At 59.5% G+C, this 18,122-nt stretch overlaps 1 protein-coding gene across 3 annotated transcripts; it reads left to right on the forward strand.

Moving 5' to 3' along the window:
- The first annotated feature begins 5,410 nt into the window (after positions 1-5,410).
- Positions 5,411-17,229, forward strand: SLC16A5 (solute carrier family 16 member 5). Of its 3 annotated transcripts, XM_053661383.1 has the most exons (7): positions 5,411-6,427; positions 6,573-6,746; positions 9,479-9,734; positions 12,322-12,465; positions 13,459-13,551; positions 13,892-14,701; positions 15,907-17,229. In XM_053661383.1, exons 2-7 carry the CDS (start codon positions 6,579-6,581, stop codon positions 16,140-16,142), a joined length of 1,707 nt encoding a protein of 568 aa, XP_053517358.1. In that variant the 5' UTR covers positions 5,411-6,427; positions 6,573-6,578; the 3' UTR covers positions 16,143-17,229. The 3 variants fall into 3 exon arrangements, with proteins under 3 accessions (XP_053517358.1, XP_053517359.1, XP_053517360.1); XM_053661384.1 differs by lacking the exon at positions 13,459-13,551 and having other exon boundaries at positions 6,570-6,746; positions 15,907-17,223; XM_053661385.1 differs by lacking the exons at positions 5,411-6,427; positions 6,573-6,746 and adding an exon at positions 7,858-8,266.
- Positions 17,230-18,122: the final 893 nt, after the last annotated feature.

Here is an 18,122-nt window from a genome sequence, read left to right on the forward strand (position 1 = left end):
TACAAATCCGTGACCTTGAACAACTTACTTAACCTCTCTGTGCCTTAGATTGCTCATCTGGAAAAAAGTAAAGTAGTAATAGTATCCACCTCCTTAGTGAATTGACCTAGGTACCTGGCTATTTTTATTTATTCGACAAATATTCATTGAGCTGGGGTGGGGGCGGAAGGAAAGGGGGAGGAATATTCTTCCCGAATATTAGGCAGGAGGGACATCATAGGGGGCTGAGGCCAACGCAGCCCCTGCCCTCACGGAGCGTACGATCTAGCGACCGCAGGACAGAAAGACCGATCACAGAACCGTTTAAATCGGGAGTCGGCGAACTGTGGTCTAGTACCTCTTTTTGTACAGCTTGCAAGCTAATATATAGTGTCCTCCTCAAATTCATGTCCACCTGGAACCTCAGAATGTGACCTCACTTGGAAGCAGGGCCTTTGCAGATGTGAGTAAGATGTGCCATTGGAGTAGGGTGGACCCTAATCCAGTGACCCGAGTCCTTATACGACGACAGAGACACGAAGACACACAGACACAGAGAGGACACAGCAGAGATTAGAATGATGTGCCTAAGAACCAAGGCCCAGGATGGCGTGTCGTCACCAGAAGCTGGGGGGCAGGCACGGATTCTCTGTCAGAGTCTCCAGAGGGAGCCTGCCCTGCCAACACCTGGGACGTCAGGCCTCCAGAATCGGGGCAGAATGAGTAGCTGTTGTCTTCAGCCCCCGGTGTACGGTCCCCCCAGGCCCTGGAGAGATCCCAGAGCAGATGGTCCCCTGAGTGGTCCTGGCTCTCAGGAAGCTGGGACATCAGGGGTTGCCAGGAAGAGCTCCCCAGAGGAGGTGGCACTTGGCCTTTGTCCTTGCAAACAGTGGGGATTATGCAGGGCAGCGGGCGCACCTGAGTGGGAGCAGAGGTGACCAAACTTGGGTCAGGGCTGAGCAGAGGAAGGGCAGAGACCAGGAGGAAGGCAGTGAGGGCGGGGGAGGAATGTGAACTGGATTCTGGAGTGCTCTGCCCACCTCGGAGCGAGGCCCTCAGCAGAGCAGCGTGGTCCGGTTGGTTTGAGGACAATCTGGAGGGCTTTGGGCAGCCGGGGTCAGGCTGAGCGAGAGCGAGGGTGCTGGTGGCCAGGCGAGGGCAGGAGGGCACCAGGTGGGAGTCAAGGCAGTGCTGGGGGGGGGATGAGTCTGACGGGAGGGAGAGCTGTTGGGCTCACGGGCTGAGAGAGCTGGGCACCGGGCGTGCGGACCGGAGTCCACCCGCCAAGGTGTGGGCCAAGGGAGGCTTGCTGGGGCGGCTCCTGAAGACAGATGCTTTTGGAAGATGAGTCCAGAGAGGGAGGCCGAGGTGGGAGACCCTATCGAGGCTCAGCATCCAGGCAGTGGGGGCCCGAAGTGGCCCAGGGTCAGGAAGAGATAAGACTTGAGCGAGGCTGCAGAGGGGAGAACTGACTGGGAGATGAGGCCTCTGACCGGGTCAGAGAGTGGAGACGGGGCCTGGGCTGCAGAGGAAGGTGGCGTGGGGACAGTCTGAGTCGGAGTGACTGTGAGAAGGTCTTCAGATGGCCGGCAGAGGGCGGAACTTCAGAGAGAGGCTGTGGGCTGGAGAGTCTGGGTAAGAGAGGGGGAAGGAGGAGGCAGGGAAGAGATGGGGGCTCAGGTCCGGGGGTGGCCCCTGAGCCCAAGAGCACCACTCCGACATCCTCTCCCTTGGCCGGGGCCTTCGGAGCCTGGGCTGTGCCCAGGCTTGCGGTTTCCAGGTGGCCCTGCTTGCCTGATTTAGGACCACCGCCCCTCCCCACACAGCTGACATGGGGCAGGGCTCTGCACAGGGACAGTCCCAGGTCAGGAGGTATGAGGCCGCCCTGCAGTTTCCCCTGTCCTGTGTCCCAGCCTGGCCTCGGCGGTGAGCATTCTGCTGCCTCTGAGTGGGAGAGATCAGGACATCTCAGTCCCTCCCCCCAGGGGGTGGATCTGGAGTAGAGTGGGGTGGGCGAGTGCGTCCCCCAACATCACAGCCAGCCTCTGTGGCCAGCCCTGGGACAGACTGTGCTTATCGGATCTGACTTCAGGGGGTCTTGGGGGAAATAGCCAGCTGGGCGGCACAGCCTAGCCCTCGGGGGCCCGCTGACAAGCTTCTCCCTGCGCTGTGCAGACAGGCAGAAGGGGTAACGTGGAGAAAGGACTCAGGAGCTGTCCTGGAGCTGGCAGAGAAGGGGCTGTTGAATAGGCAGGTGCAGGCATGGAGCTGCCCGGCCACCTGCAGCATCCAGAGCTGGCACAGACCTTGTCCCCATTCCTACAGCAGAGGGCACCTTGGCTACACCAGGCATACCAGAGGGGCCCAGCAGAGGCCAAGAGCTAGGGAGAGGTCAAGGGACCGGGAGCCCATCCCAGAGCTTCCAAGTCATTAAATATTTTTTAAGGACCCTGGTCTCAAAGATTGAAGTGTCAAGACCCAGGAATGGGGGAGTGACTTGGGGAAGTGACACTCAATTCCTTCTTTCAGCCAACGAGTCAGTACCCAGGCAGCACTGAGCACCCTGCTGTGTGCGTGGCCCCCTCGTCATTAGAGTGATTATTGTCCTGTGCTGCGCACTGTGCTCAGTGCTGGGGAAGCACCGGTCAGCAGGGCAAGTCCTAGGGAGCTTTAGTGGGGGAGGCACGGAACGCTCAGCAGGAGGTCTGGGAGGCCTTCCTGGAGGAAGGGGCTTACAGGCTGACACCTGCAGGCCAACCAGGTAAACGAGGACCAGCAGGACAGAGTGTTCCAGGAAAGCACAGCCACACACACGCAAAGCTCTCAGGGGGCTCCACGTCACCCAGGATGTGATGGGGGTGGTTATTGCTGGTGTACGGCAATCGTGCCTTTAAGTACCAATGAGTTACTGTTACTTTCTAAAGATTTATGACTTTGAGTAAGTGCCTCAGTTCCCTTGTCTACAGTACGATGACCCCTTCCAGTCTGGGTCCCTGGTCACTCACCCCTCACCGACAACTGTCAGAGGCCCTAACAAAACTGGGTCTGGCGCCCTGGCTGGCGTAGCTCAGTGAATTGAGCGAGGCTCTGTGAACCAGAGTATCGCAGTTCGATTCCCAGTCAGGGCACATGCCTGGGTTGCAGGCAAGTTCCCGGAAGGGGACGCATGAGAGGCAACCACACACTAATATTTCTCTCCCACTCTTTCTCCTTCCCTTCCCCTCTCTCGAAAAATAAATAAATAAAATATTTTTAAAAAACTGGTGACTAGCCTCTGTGCCCGAGACCTGCTCTCTGGAGACAGATTCACAGAGGGAGGCCGGGGAAGGTTGGGGACTGCCTGTGGGCGCCCAAGGCCCTGGCTCAGAGTGCCGAAGCCACAGTGACCACAGTGACCGTGGCCCAACCTTCTGGGAACCTCACACCGGAGAAGCACCCAGAGTCCAGGGTGGTGGGGGGTATCCCCACAAATCTATCAATATTTCGATGAAGCATAGGTTGAAGATTAAAGTGGGGCTCCCCAGAGGACAGAGGTGTCCCTGGGAAACCTCCCTGTTTGATATTTTCAGAGAGGGTAAGATCCTCCAGGAAGTCCCTGGGTCCTGCCAGAGTACCCAGGGAGGGGCGGGAGGGGGCGGGAGGCTGCGTCCGGCCTGTTCTCAGTACCTGGGGTGGGTTCTGCCGCTCACAGCACCGGCCAGGCTGAGGTAAGGAGGGCTGAGTGACGCGGACCCCCAACTGTATCCTCTCTGTCACCCACACAGGGCTCATCTCCATAGGATCATAAGATAAATCTTTATACACATATATATATATATATATATACATAATCTTTATTATACTTTTTCCATTACCATTGAGTCCCCTGGGATCATCAAATAAATCTTAATAGATCCCATCCCCTCCGCCCAAGGTTCACACCCAGAGATCTTCAAGTTAACACTGAACATCCACCCACCTCAGAGCCAATACCAGCACGGAGACAGCTGGTGAAAAAATGAGCCATAGGGCAGATGGGTGACTTGTGACGTGTAAGGCATGCCGTAGCACCTGACACAAGTATCTCCCGTATGAGATGCGCAGAGGTTAAGCCATCCTGGCGGCTGGCCCACGGTGTCTCCTTGTGGGCTGATCTGCATTTCCCTGCTGAATAAACGCTCGGAGCATCTTTTTTCGTGTGCTTGTTGGCCAGCTGTGTATCTTCCTCCGGGAACTACCCACTCAGGTCCTTTGCCCACTTTCAATGAGGCTGTGTTTTCATCACTGAGTTGTAACGGTTCTCAACGCAAGTCCCCTCTCCGGTGCACGGCTTGCAGACATCGTGGCCCACTGTGAGAGTCACCTTCGCCCTTCATGGTGGTGTCCTTCCTGCACACAAGTTTTCCACTTGGTCAATGTCCACAGTACGTGTGGTTTTTCCATTGTCCCTTGTGCTTTGGTGTCGTGTTGAAGAATCCATTGCCTAGTCCAAGACCACGACGATTTACTCCTATGTTTTCTCCTAAGAGTTTTAATCCTCACGTTTCCTTCTAAGGTCTTTTTTTTTTCCTTCCCGTGGAGCGAGGGAGAAATCCAGCCTCATTCTTTCGCCTGTGGGCGTCCAGTCGTTGCCGCATGGGTCGGTGAAGAGCCCACTCTCCCCACGTGGGACTGTCTGAGCACTCCCGTGGAAAACCAGTTTACGGTAAATGCAAGTCTATTCTCGGTTCTGTCCCACTGACCCACACGTCTACCCGTAGGCCAGTGCCGCCGCCCTTAGTTACTGTAGCTTTGTCTTAATTGCGTACATTTTGAGTAGTGCGTACCGAGGGCCGGCCAGCTCGGGGAGAAGATGGAGGGCCTTGTGGTTCTGAAGGCGCATTCGGACACGGTGGGCGTCTTCTGAGCGGCCCCCAGGCCCGAGGGGCTTGGCTCTCTTTCCTGCCCCCCTCAGCTGCCCGCCTGGGCTCCCCTGGGTGTGGCCCTCCAAGCTCTAGGCTTTCACTGGAAGGACCCCTGGGCAACTCGAGCCCCCGAAGAAGGAACCCACCGCCCTCCTGCTGGCAGATGGAGCCTGTTAATCGGCTTCATCACCCGCTCTCTCCCTCCGACCCCTGCGGTCCTGGAACCCGGACTGTAAAATCGGGGGCCTGGACAGCGAGCCCACGGCCCACGCAAACTACGTGCTAACCACACGCAAAGGAACCGGCCGAGCCGGGTCAGGCCCCGGCTGCTGGACCCGCAGGGCAGGGGACCCGCTGGGGGCGGGGGTGGCGGCCGCCACGCCACGCCCCCCCCCTCGGGGCCGCGTCCCGCCCCTGCTCCCGGAGGCTGCAGGCGGTCCCACCCACCGGCGCCTCGCGGCCCGCCTCCCCCCGGCCGCGGCGCCTGGCGGGTCCCCGCGGGAGGGCCGGGCCACGGGAAGCTGCGCTCGGCGTGCGAGCCGGTAAGCGGGCTCCCGGGGCCCCCCACGGCCCCCAAGGCGTCCCCCGCCGGGGTCCCCGTCCGCGCGGCGCACAGCCGCCGCCCTCCGGCCCCCCGGGCCCCTGCCCGCCTGTCGAGGGTGAGGATCCGGAAAAGCCTTCTTGTCCCGGGTCCCGGGCTCCCACAGTCCTGGGCGGCTGGGGACTCCCCCCAGAGGGGGGTCCCTCCAAAGCGACTCCTTGCCCCCCGCGGCCCGGGCAGCGAGGGGACGGGCAGCCCCGAGGCCCGGCCTGAAAGGGGCGCGCGGGCGCGAAGCCCCACCCGGCGCGGCGCGGTCCAGCGGAGGAAGCCCAGTGGCCCAGTGGAAACTAGACCCCGAGGGCAGGGACGCGGCCCGGGTGACGCGAGGTCACGGGTTCCTGTTGCCCATCCCATCCCCCTCCCCGGCTGTGGCCAGCCGGCCCCTGTGGGAAAGGTGGGGCACCTTCTGGGGACCCAGAAGGGACGGGGAGGTTTTTCCAAGCTCGCCGACCTCTGGAGTTGCCTCCTTCTTTCCGGGGCCCTTGCCGGGTGCAGGGGTTGGGGGGCTGGTAGCCCCACGTTCAAGCTGCTCTTGCAGCTCTGCGGGCCCAGCGGGGAGCCTACCGCCTCCCATCCTGTGTCCTAGGCTCCAGGCGTGGATTCCCGCCTGACACGCCTGTGGTCTGGTGACGGAAGGGGTCTCCAGGAGCTGGGGGGGGGGGGGCTACCCATCCTTTTGCCGCTCTGGGGCCGTAACTGCCCTTTTTCTCCCGACGGTGGGAAGAGAGCGGGCGAACGGAAGAAAGAGAAAGTGACCTCTGCACTCTGCACAGCAGCCCGGGAACCCCAAGCGCCTGCCTGAGAGCATCCACTCATCCTTCCGACGGCCTTGCAAACTCAGATGGGCGGGGAAGGGTTCCGAGGGCCTAGCAAGGCGCCTGCCCTCTGACGGAGGCCTGAAAACAGACCAGAGGCTGTGTGGTGATGGGAGGACAAGAAATGTCCTGTTGGCATTGTCACCTGGGTATGAAGCTGGTCTCCGCTGGGTGGGGGCATCGGGGGTGTCGCTGAGGGCTGAGGTGGGGGGAAAGCGGCTCACCTCCCGCCCCAGGAAGTGAGAGCAAGGTGTCTCCAGCCACATCTCCCTCCTTGTCCCAACCACGCAGCAGGCGGCGATGGTGACTTATGGTCCCATATGTAAAGGCGAGATCACCTCCCTGCTGGGGCAGAGGGGAAGCCAAAGTGCCTGGCCCCATCTCATCCCTACCCTGCTGGACTCTTCTGGAATGAGCCTGCCTGCCAGAAAGCCAGGTCACCCTCCCTCTCTGCCCCAGGGAACACAGGTGAGTCACCTCAGTATTACTTCTGTGCTGTGTCAGCAGCTGGGCGGGAGCTGGTAAACAAATGTTCATAGTGGAAAAGCTGGGGGTGGGGGTGCAGGCGAGGGGGACACGGTAAACAAAGGATTGAACCACTCCAATGTGGTTTGAAAACCAGGATTTTATTTATTCATTTTTAGAGTGAGGGGGAAAGACAGGGAGAGAAACATCAACATGTGGTTGCCCTCTCGTGTGTCCCCAGCCTGCAACCTGGGCACGTGCCCAGACTGGGAACCGAACCAGCAGCCCTTTGGTCTGCAGGCCAACACTCAATCCACCGAGCCACACCAGCTGGGGCTGACAACCACTCACTACTAAGGAGAGAAAACATGAAGGGGGTCTACCCAGCTGGTGGGGGGTGGTCAGAGTAGCTTCATAGAAGTGCCCTCAGGGCTGAATCTTGAAGGACCAGTCAGACTCCTCTGAGGCTAAGGATTTTGGAAGAGCCACCACTGTAGCCAAGCTGGGGGGGGGGGGCAGCCTGCTGGGGGAGGGGCTGGACTTAAAAGCTATATGTGTGGCCTGGGAGTTGCTGGGGGTGTGGGGGGGGCGTCTCCTTCCCCAGCCTGAAGCTGGGTCCGTCTGGGAGCTCCCAGAGGGTCCCCAGGGGTCTCCAAACCTGGGAGGCCACAAGCAAAGGCAGGACAAAGGTGCTCAGCGGTTCCTAGATGCTGACTGTCCCGGGAGGCCCCAGGGAAGAGGAGCTGTGAACGTTTCTGGAGGGAAGGGGGGTGCAGTGAAAGTCAGAATCCTGGACCGAAGTCCCCAAAGGTCCTGCCCAGAGAAGTGGCTGCTGAGCAGGGCACAAGAGGGAGGGGGGTCCAGCCACCAAGACCCCCACTTGTTTCTTCTCCAGTCTCCTCTCTTCCCTGCCGCCTCTTGCTCTGCGACAGTGTGCTGCTGCTCGGAAGGGAGATGGAGCTCGGGATGCGGAGCAGCAGGGAGGGGCGTGCAGGGGGAGGTGAGGGCTGCAGAGGAAGGGTGGTGGCCCTTCTGGGAGGAAGACTGGAGAGTGGCAGGTTCCGGAAGGGTGATGGGCCAGCACGTGTCAGGGAGGCGGGGCAAGCTATGGAGGAGGGTGTGGAGACTGACATTTAGGTCACCGTGGAGAGGATCAGGTGGCACTGGTGGCCTTTCCATTTGCTGAGGGAACAGAAATGATGGAAGGGACGAAAGTCAGTTTGCTAGAAGAGCGGCGTCTGAGGTTGCCCCAGCCTGAAGCCAGGCGGGGAGGGTCGGAGCTGAGGGCATCTCTGGGGCCAGTGTCATGGGCAGGAGTCAGGAGGCCAGGAAGTGCTCCTGGCCCACACAAGGCCACACACACACTCGCTCACACACACACACACGCAGCCTGAAGACTGGGATGAACCGGACATTCCCTTTGGCAGAGCTGTACTCTGAGGAGGAACTGGAGCAAGGGAAGGACTCATTTCAGGGTGGATCCAGCTAAGGCACCATTTTACAGCTGCTGGGCCTGGGGAAAGGTGTGGGCCCCGGGGCTTGGCAGGCAGAGGGGGTTTCATGTTTCCAAGAGTGTCCTGGGTCTCTGTGGATTTTCCCCAGACCCGGGGCTGAAAGGAGGGAGGCCGTGGGACAGTTGCTCATGGGCCCCTTGGCTTGACGGCAGCAGAAATCGCTCCCGTCGCCTGCTGGCCCTGGAGCCCTGTGTGTGGGTGAGGTCAGAGGGCACTGGGGAGAGCCAGGATGGAGCAGGGGGCTGGGGCAGGGCTCTGCCTCTGGGGACGGGGTCTGGGGCTTCTAGGTCTGGTTATGGTGGCTTCTGGGGTGAGAGGGACCGTCCTGGTGGTGGCAAGGAACTAGGTGCTGAGCTACAGGTGTGAGAGGGTGCGTGTCTGTGTGCCTTTGGGCTTCCCTGTGTGTGTCTGTGTAAGCGGGTGTCTACACTCGTGCATGTGTGTGAACCTGTGCCTTGAACTGTGTCCATCTGTGACTGTGTGCGCATCTGCAAGTCCGTGTTACGTGTGTGAGGGGCACTTAGAGAAGCCCTTGCCGGGGCTTGCTCCCTCTTCCGCATGCCCGTGGAACTGGACTCCGGACCACGCGTGGCTCTTTGTGCAAGGAGTGCAGCAGGGTGCCGTCGGAGCGCTTCCCGGTGGGGCCCTGCCCTCTCCCAGGACACTGCTTGTCCGGTGCCCTTGTCCAGCTGCTCCGTGTGCACTCACTCCTTGGCTGCACCCAGCACCAGCTCCCTCCCCTGGCCTTCCCAAGAGCGGTGACAGTGAACTTTACTGTTGACATGGCATTGCCACAGTCTGTGTTTGTGTGCAGGAAGCCTGGCTCTCAGTGCACGTGTGTGTGGCTGTCTGTCTGTCTGTGGGGTCTGTGGGACCACACTGGCCCTAGAGACCTGCTCCATTCTCCAACCAGTGACTGAGTGCTTGCTGTGTGTGGGGGCCCAAGGCTGGGCCAGGAAGCGGCCCCTGCTGACCACTGAGTGATGTTAGACCAGAAAGAATTCCAACCACCTGCCTGCCCTGCTGCCAGGCTGGATCTGGGAAGTGGGTGAAAGGAGACGCCAAGGCCAACTTGTGGGCCCTTGGCCGCCTCCCACAGGGGTGGTGCTCCTCTGATACCAGATGCTGAGGCAAGAGGAAGGGACGGTTTCAGTCGCCCAGGAAAGGTGGCAGGTGAGCCAGGGGAGGAAGGCTGGTAGCTTTATCCTTTCCCCTCCCCAGGCAGCCCAGGCCCTGGTAGCTGTGGTGTTGAGGCTGCGGCAGCATTTCCCGCAGAGGATGCCCCAGGCGCTGGAACTTGCCGAGGGCTCCTGGGCCTGGGTCGTCCTGCTGGCCTCCGTGGTGACCGAAGCCCTCACCCTGGGCTTTCCCACCTGCCTCGGCATCTTCTTCACCGAGCTGCAGCATGAGTTCCAGGCCAGCAACAGCGAGACCTCCTGGTTCCCCTCCATTATGATAGCCATGCTTCACGCCGGCGGTAAGCAGCCTGAGGAGGGGCCCCGGGGGCGGTGGGAAAGAACTGTGACCTCCCTGGCCTCCTAGGTCCCCCTCTCAGAGGCCACAGGCTTCACCTTTCCAGATGAATTTCTAAGATTTCACCCGCTCAGTGGGGCCCACTCCCCTGGCTGGAATCCTGCGGGGCTAGGCCAGGCTGTGGAGGGGTGAAGGCAGGGAGGTGCCTAGGGTGACTAGCCAGTCCTCCGAGGGGCCCCTGGAGGAGGAGCATCCTGGGAGCGGCTGGGAGGTCACTCTGAACCTTGGTTTCCGCCCTGCCCTATGGGACCAGCACCCTGCCCACCTCCCACACGGGATGGTAGGGAAGGGCACACACACTCAGCAATGCTGAGGGCAGAGACCTAAGTGGTGTGAATGACTCGTATTCTGGAGACCTTCACAGGCTTCAAGAGGGGAAAGCTGGCTCTTTGTGGACACCAGGAGCAAGACGGGGACAGGACAAGAGCCCCGTCTCGCACCAGGAAGCAGAGGGGGAGTTGCAAGGGCTGGGGAGTTGGAGGGAAGGCAGCCCCCTCATTTCCTCGTTGGTTCCTCCGGGACTGTGACCACCTCACCCTGACCCCAGCCCTAGGGCAAGGTCAGGAGCCACCCAGGAGCGTTCTCCGCCGCAGTTTTGGGCTCAGTTTTGGCTGCTCCCCAGGGAGACCCCACAGACAGCGGCCTCTAGGGGGCCGGGCCAACTGAGTGAGGGCCGATGGGGCGCAGGGTTCCCCACACAGGGATGTGCCTGCCTCCTCTGTCCTCCTCTCCCTGCTCAGCTCCTGCCACTCCCTCCACCTGGCACTTGCTTGTCCTTCCGGTTCTTTCCCTCCAACTAACTGGAAGGGAGGTCAAGCTGTGATAGGTGCTGCCTTTGCTGGAGCAACTCCTGAACCTTGCTACTCAGGGCATGGGCTCAGGGCAAGGGGAAAAGCCAGGCCTGACCCCGGCCGCGCAGCTGCTTCACCTGCGAGGCTAGTGCCGAAGTGGGAACGGCAGGGGGCTCCTTCCACGCAGCCTGTGGGCCAGGCTCTGGGAGCTGGGCATCCGGTAGGGACCCCGACTCCCCAGCCAGCTTTACTCACTGCCCCCCAACAGTATCCAACATCTCAGTGGGCTTGGGAGCCCTGTATGTCTGGCCTGTCTGTCTCTCACACACACACCTTTAGCCCACGCTCACTCCGAGTATGACAGAAATTTTAAATGTGAAAGGCTCATTGATCCTAAGTGTCCCTGGTACCGACACATTTTAAAGAGGAGAAAAGCAAACAAATACAAGGTACAGGGCTTGCCCAAGGTTGCAGATCGATTTCAGGGCAGAAGCAGCGCCCCTGCCAAAGAAACGCCCCGTGCCTCACCCCAGCACCCTCAAATAAGCTGGCACAGGTCCCAGCCCCACCCCCAGCTCATGACTCAGGGTTTTCCCCACCATCACCTTTCCTAAGTCAGGTCAGAGTAGGGTGGCAGGGAAACGTGCGGGGCAGTGGTCATATCCACTCCGAAGCCTCGCCTCTACAGCAGCCTCTGCTTGATTATCTCTGGGATGTGCTGCTCACTTCCTCTTCACTCCCCAATTCACACCAGCTCACACCCACAAATCCCCCCTTCACCCCAAGCTCATGCACACACACACACCCATTGTGTACACGCTCACTCTCCTAGAAGCTCCATTTTGTGGGGGCAGGGCACTCAGTGAGTGGGGCCCTGCAAGGTGCTGAGCAGCCGGCCAGGACTGGCTCCTTTCTCCTCCTCTGAGTCTGGGCCTGAAGAAAGCTGCTCAAGGTGGGGGTGGGGTGGAGGAAAACAGGCCCCTCTTCCCGCAGAAGCCAAACATCTGGGTGCAAGATAGGTGGTGGCTGGAGGTGATGGGGGAGGGAGAGATACCCCATCCAATTTTCTCCAGAGGCTGCTGCGGGGACTGCAGAGTGGTCTGGGGCCCCAGCTGCCCCCCCCCCGCCCCCCTGCATAGGTGGGAGGGTGGAAGGAGGGCTGTGGCCAGTCTTCTTGAGGATGGGGTAGGAGCAGGGCCTGGGGATGCTCACCGTGGTTTAGATGCCCAGGACCCCTGCCCTCTGAGAGACTCCCCCAGTGAGGAACGGTCACCTAGGTCACGAGCCAGTCCTGTTTCACCGGGTGGGAAGCAGCCTCAGGTCAGTGCAGCGAAGTCCTCGGCCTGTGCCTCTGGGACCCTTGTCTGGGTCAGACTGAGTGAGGGCCGATGGGGCGCAGGGTTCCCCACACACGGGTGTGCCTGCCTCCTCTGTCCTGCTCTCCCTGCTCACCTCCTGCCACCCTCGCCTCACATCTGGTCAGCCATCGGCCAGTCTGACTCCTCATCCTGTAGCGGGGGAAACTGAGGCAGAGGGAGGGAGAGCCTTGCCCAGGCCACATGGCCAGTCTGTGGCAGAGTGGGCACCAGGATCCAGGGCTGATGTCCTTTAAGCCTCCTGGCCAGTCCTAGCGGGAACCCCCCTTCCAGCCTCACTCTGCCCCTCCCCCCAGACCTGCTCAGGCAGCTGCCACCTGCCGTCTGGCTCCTCACCCCAGCTCCTCCTGCCTCCACCCCACAGGACCCTTGTGCAGCATCCTGGTGGGACGCTTTGGCTGCCGAGTGACAGCGATGGCTGGGGGCGTGCTGGCCTGCCTGGGCATGGTGGCCAGCTCCTTCAGCTACACCCTCAGCCAGCTCTACGTCTCCGCGGGATTCTTCACAGGTGATTGTCATCCCGTGACCAGAATTGCTGGATGCCTACTAAAGAGCGCCAGGCTCAGGGGGCAGGTAGGGCAACGTGAGGGAGCCCGTGAGAGAGAGGGGGGATGGACAGATACGCAAGAAGGACTGTGTCTGATCATCACAAGTGCGTGAGAAGACAGGACAGCTGATGCGACAGTGTCGTGGCCGAGGGCGAAGGTGGGTGGAGGTGAAATGAGTGAAAAGGGAGAGTGTCCAGCAGAGCTGGTGTGAAACAGGCAGGGTGGTGGGGAGGGCGCTGTTTTCAACAAGGCTGGCAGCGAAGACCTTCCAGAGAAGGCGCCGTGTGGGCGGAGAGCTAATGGAGGGAGTGCGCCACCGGGCTGTATGGGGAAGAGCGTTCCAGGCAGAGGGAACAGCACGTACAAAGGCCCTGAGGTGTTAAGGAGCAATGAGGTGGCCAGTAGGGTGGAGGGGCCAGGCGGGAAGGCAGGCTGGCAGCTGGGAGTGAGGAGGGGTGAGGTGTGGAGGACAAAGAGGCAGAAAGCCTGGGGGTCAGCCAGCAGGAAGGGGAGTAAACCAACGAGGGGCACATGTTGGCATCCAGGACAACCAGAGCCCGCCCGAGGCCGGGGCACGGGTAGCTGTGCGTTTTCTCCCTAGAATGTCCAGCTGTGTTGGGGCAGGCACAGAGTTGGATGGGGAGGTAGCCTCTGAGCTGAGTTAGGAGAAAAAAGCCAGGAGAGGGGTATGTTCCTGGCAGGAGGAACCCAAAGAACAAATGTCCCGAGGTAGGGAGCAGCTTGGTGTCCGGAGGAAAGAAGCTGATGTAGCTGTATCGTCACTGGCAGAGAGTGGCCAGGAGCCAGACCAGGTGGAGTCGTCTGGGACAGAGTAAACACTTTCTTCTTACGTGTGATGGGAAGTCTCTGGAAGGTGTTAAGCAGGGGAGAGACTTAATTTGATTTCAGGGTTGTCGGGGTTTTTTTTAGGATTTTATTTATTTTGTTTTTAGAGAGGGGAAGGGAGGGAGAAAGAGAGGGAGAGAAACATCAATGTGATTTTGCCTCTCATGCACTTCCGACTGGGGACCCAGCCCGCAACCCAGGTATGTGCCCTGACTGGGAATTGAACCAGTGACCCCTTGGTTTGCAGGCCAGCACTCAGTCCACTGAGCCACACCAGCCAGGGCTGATTTCAGTTTTTAAAGATCAGCTGGGTGCTTTGCCAAGGGGACAGGTGTGTCCCTGGGAGCCTTTGGGAGGGCAGATCTGAGGGCTGGGGATGCTTCTAGGGAGGAGGTAAGGCATGCTGAGTCTACCTTGAGTCCCTGGGGACCTGTAGGTGGGTCTGGGCTAGGAGGGAAGGAGAGCAGCCACGGGACAGGACCCCGTGACCCCACTGCACCTCAGAACACCCTCCAGCTGGTCTCCACTCTTCCACCACAGGCCTGGGCTTGTGCTTCAGCTTCCAGTCGACCATCACTGTACTGGGCTTCTATTTCACCCACCGGCGGGTGCTGGCCAACGCACTGGCCTCAGTGGGCGTCTCCTTGGGCATCACACTCTGGCCGCTGCTCGCCCGCTACCTCCTGGAGGAACTGGGCTGGAGGGGCACCTTCCTCATCTTCAGCGGGGTTTTTCTTCATTGCTGTGTCTGCGGGGCCATCCTGAGGCCAGTGGCCACCAGCACGGCTCCCGAAGCCAGAAAAGGCCCTTCTCCAACTACCAAGAGACCCGCTCCTGGCTGCCCCGCAGCATGTGTCCGGCGCACCCTACGCTACCTGGCCTTCGACATCCTGTGGCACAATGCAGGCTACCGAGTGTTCACGCTGGGTGTCACGTGGATGATCCTCGGGTTCTCACTGCCACATGTCTTCCTGGTGCCCTACGCCATGCAGCATGGGGTGGACGAGCACAAAGCGGCCCTGCTTATCTCCATTATCGGTTTTAGCAACATTTTCCTGCGGCCCATGGCTGGGCTGGTGGCAGGGCGACAGGGCTTCACCGGCTACCGCAAGTACCTGTTCAGCCTCTCCATCCTGCTCAACGGGCTCACCAACCTGGTGTGCATCGCATCCTCCGACTTCCGAGTGCTGGTGGGCTACTGCCTGGCGTACAGCGTGTCCATGAGCGTGATTGGCGCCCTCTTCTTCCAGGTCCTCATGGACATTGTCCCCATGGATCAGTTCTCCAGGGCCCTGGGGCTCTGCACCATCCTGGAGAGCATCTCCATCCTCGTCTCCCCCCCCATGGCGGGTGAGGCCCGGGCAGGGAAGGTCAGAGGGAGGGCGGGCTGCTGGGGGTCGAGGGTGTGGCCTGGGAGATGAGGGTGAGGGAGTGAGCTGACGGGAACGGTCTGGACAGCTTTGTGCCCTGTCCAGCATCCCAGTGGCAGGGACTTGGAATCAGTTATTTTCCCAAGAGCCCCAAGGGACTGGTTCCAGCTTGTTCCCTAGCTGTCACGCAGCGTGTAAACACTTAAAAATAGGGGTTTGCTTATCAGACTTACCTGACTCTGTCGTGTTTCTCCCTGTACCTCTGTTTTCTTATCAGCAAAGCGAGGGAGACAATAGAGTCCACCCTGTAGGCTGGTTGTGAGGGCCACAGGTTACACAGTAAAGAGCTCAGCAGGGAAGCTGGCCCAGGGCAGAGATGTGCTGCTACTAACATTCTGGTTCTTCCACTTCCTGCCTGTGGGAACCTGCCAAGTCGTTTACCTGCAAAATGCAGAAAAGGGCACCTGCTACAACCATTGCAATAGGGACCTGTGCCAGTCACTGGGTGCACGTGACTGGGTGTGCAGACTTCCCTTCGGGTGGGAGCAAAGGGACATATTTGTGGTCCCAATGGTGGTCTGTGCAGTGGGGGGAAGGGAATGCACAGGTACAGAAGCAGAGCCCCACACGAGAGAGGGCTTGCTGAGCGGCTGAGAGTGTGCCATTCAGAGCAAAAGGGAAGGTCTGTGAAGCCTTTGGTGCTGGGGGGCAGTCAACAGACAGCACGTGGCTGCGGTCATTACCCTGAGACAATGGACGTCTTCTCTGGGGCGTGCAGGTGGAAGGCCCAAGGGACTTCCCAAAGCCAGCAAGTAGACAGCACTGCCTGGGAGGAAGAACCGAGGCAGCGGGGTGGGGGGGTTGCTGGGCATGGCCAAGCAGATGTCCCAGACTCCGCTGGCCCTTGTCTATTTAGCTTCCTGCCACCAGGGTCAGAAAGGCATGCCCTTAAGTGTTCTTTAGCCTGGGGAGTCTTCCTGGCCTGGGCCAGAGTAGGTTTAGTGTTTCCTCTTCCCCTTTCATTGAACAAGTATTTATCGAGTGCCTACTAGGCGCCAGCCACAATTCCTGGTACTGGGGCCACAACAGTGATACAAACGAAGTCCCCGCCCTTCCCGAGCACAGAGTTGGTGGGCGGTGGCTGGAAGCCCTGGGTGGTGGCCTGACTTGCTCTCTGTCCTTCAGGGTTTCTCCTGGACAGCACAGACAACAACTTCAGCTACGTTTTCTACATGTCAAGCTTCTTCCTCATCTCGGCGGCCCTCTTCATGTGTGGCAGCTTCTGTGCCCTTCGGAAAAAGGAGAAGCAGGCCTCCCAGGCCAGGGGGGAGGCAGCCCTGGAGCCGGCCCTCCCCGGGGAGGGCACAGACAGTTCTGAGAAGCGGCTGTGGACCGAAACCATGTACGTGACCAGCGTCTGAGCCCTGAGGTCAGTGGGTGACCGCCGCCTCAGCTCATGAACAGGATGTCCAGCTGTTTCACCAGGTGAAGTGCTGCCCGGCTTGCCCGAACCAAAGACCATCCAGGCTGCCTGTTGGGACTTAGCCAGGGGCTGTGACCTTGGAGGCTGGCCTCTGAGGACTCAGGGTTCCTTCCAATGAGCAGAATGAAGGAGCAGGTCCTCCTCCTTCTCTTTCCTCTGGGCACCAGGGTACTCAGGCCCAGGAAGGTGGCTCTGAGCCCTGCATGAGTCTGTCACACCCGACTCCGCTGAGCTGGCTCCCCACTGCTGCTGCTACAGTTCAACACAGCAGGCTGCCCAGTCCAGCTGGACGCCTCTGATGTTGTCACTTTGTCCTTCTCTGACATCTCACACAGTTCCAAAGAGCCCGCCCGTCCTCCTAAGCCCTCCAGCCTGCTCCCTCTCAGTGACTCCACCTTTGCCCTCAGGGCTGCCCCCAGCACGTTGCTGGGCCCCCAGCTGCTCAGAACCTGGGAAAGAAGGACCCCGTGAGAGTATGAGTTTGGCCTGCAGCAGGGGATGGCCACCCGAGGACTCAGCCTGGCTGCGGGGTTTGGGCGGATTAGATGTTGGGCGGAGTACCTTTCCTGGCATCTGCACAGAGAATCAGAGGGGAGCACCTCTCTTGGGTCCCAGAGTCAGTGAAGTCTGAGGGGCCCCCTGCAGATTCTGCAGAGCCTGCTTGGGGCCTCCCTTCCTCCTTTGTCCCACTTGGTATTTTAGCGGGAAGATAAGTGCTGGAGTTGAGGAAACCAGACATTTGACTCACCAGGGAGGATGAGGCTCGCTAGGCAGGGCCCGACGACCTCTTTGAAAATAGAGCTGCTTTTGTAACAGAAGCCCTTCGACTCCCTGCTCCCTGCTGTGTCAGAGGCGTCTGCCCTGGGGTAAGGAGCTGGCTGGGCCAGCTGCCAGTCCACCCCTGCTCCCTGGTGGCCTGTGTTGTTGGCCTAGAGGTCAGACCTCCTCCCACCTCCCTTCCGCCCAATACACACACACACTCTGCTGGTGCCCTTCCTTGAGGTCATGGCGGGGGGGGGGGTGGGGGGGTGGGGTTGCTTATTGTCATCGGGACAGGCTTGTTCCAACAGGGTGCCAACCGAGGGAACAGAAAAACAGTTTGTTTGAATTACATAGAAAAAATGTTTCCTGCAGCAGACTATAAAACCTGTGAACTAATGAAGCAGGAAAACAGGCCTGGAATAAGTCCTCCTCCCCCAAGGTCTTGCTCACACCCAAGACCTTGTTTGTTGATTCAGGTTCAACCAGGCTCCAACAAGAAAACCTTATCAGGAGATTAATTTTATTTTCATGACCCAACTCTAGCCTTCCTCCTCCACACGTCCAGCTGACATAAGCATCCTTCAGGATGTCCCGGCTTCTTCAGGACCCTGTGACGGGTGCCCCCTTATGGCCAAAGAAGGTAGTGCAGAGGCAAAGAAAAGGGTGATTGCTGGGATCATAGGGACCTCTGCCATAATTTACTGTGTGACTTTGGGCAAGTTGTTCACCACCACTGGGATTTTAAAAAGGAGGAAGTCGGCCAGTATAAGCTAAAGTCTCTTTCAGTTTGGAAAGTCTGATCCTGAAGAACCCCACCGCCTCCCTGCTCCCTGCCTCGGCCTGTTTGGCCACCATCCAGAGTGTGAACTGAAGGGAGAAGGTTGGACACATTTTACCAAGTCCTGTGTCCTCCATCCTAATGTAGAAAAGGAGGGAGTTGGGGCTGGTAAGCAGATACATGCTTTTGGTACTAGTAGTCACCAGGCTTTGAAATTGCATCCCCTAATAGGTCCACTTCCTTAAAACAGATTTTTAAAATATATTATTTAGCCCTGGTGGGTGTGGTTCAGTGGATTGAGTGCTGGACTGTGAACCAAGGGGACACTGGTTCAATTCCCAGCTAGGACACATGCCTGGGTTGCAGGCTGGGTCCCAG

The sequence above is a fragment of the Artibeus jamaicensis genome, unplaced genomic scaffold (genome assembly GCF_021234435.1).
Source record: "Artibeus jamaicensis isolate MK-2021 breed Jamaican fruit bat unplaced genomic scaffold, CSHL_Jam_final contig_2259, whole genome shotgun sequence".
NCBI lineage: Eukaryota > Metazoa > Chordata > Mammalia > Chiroptera > Phyllostomidae > Artibeus > Artibeus jamaicensis.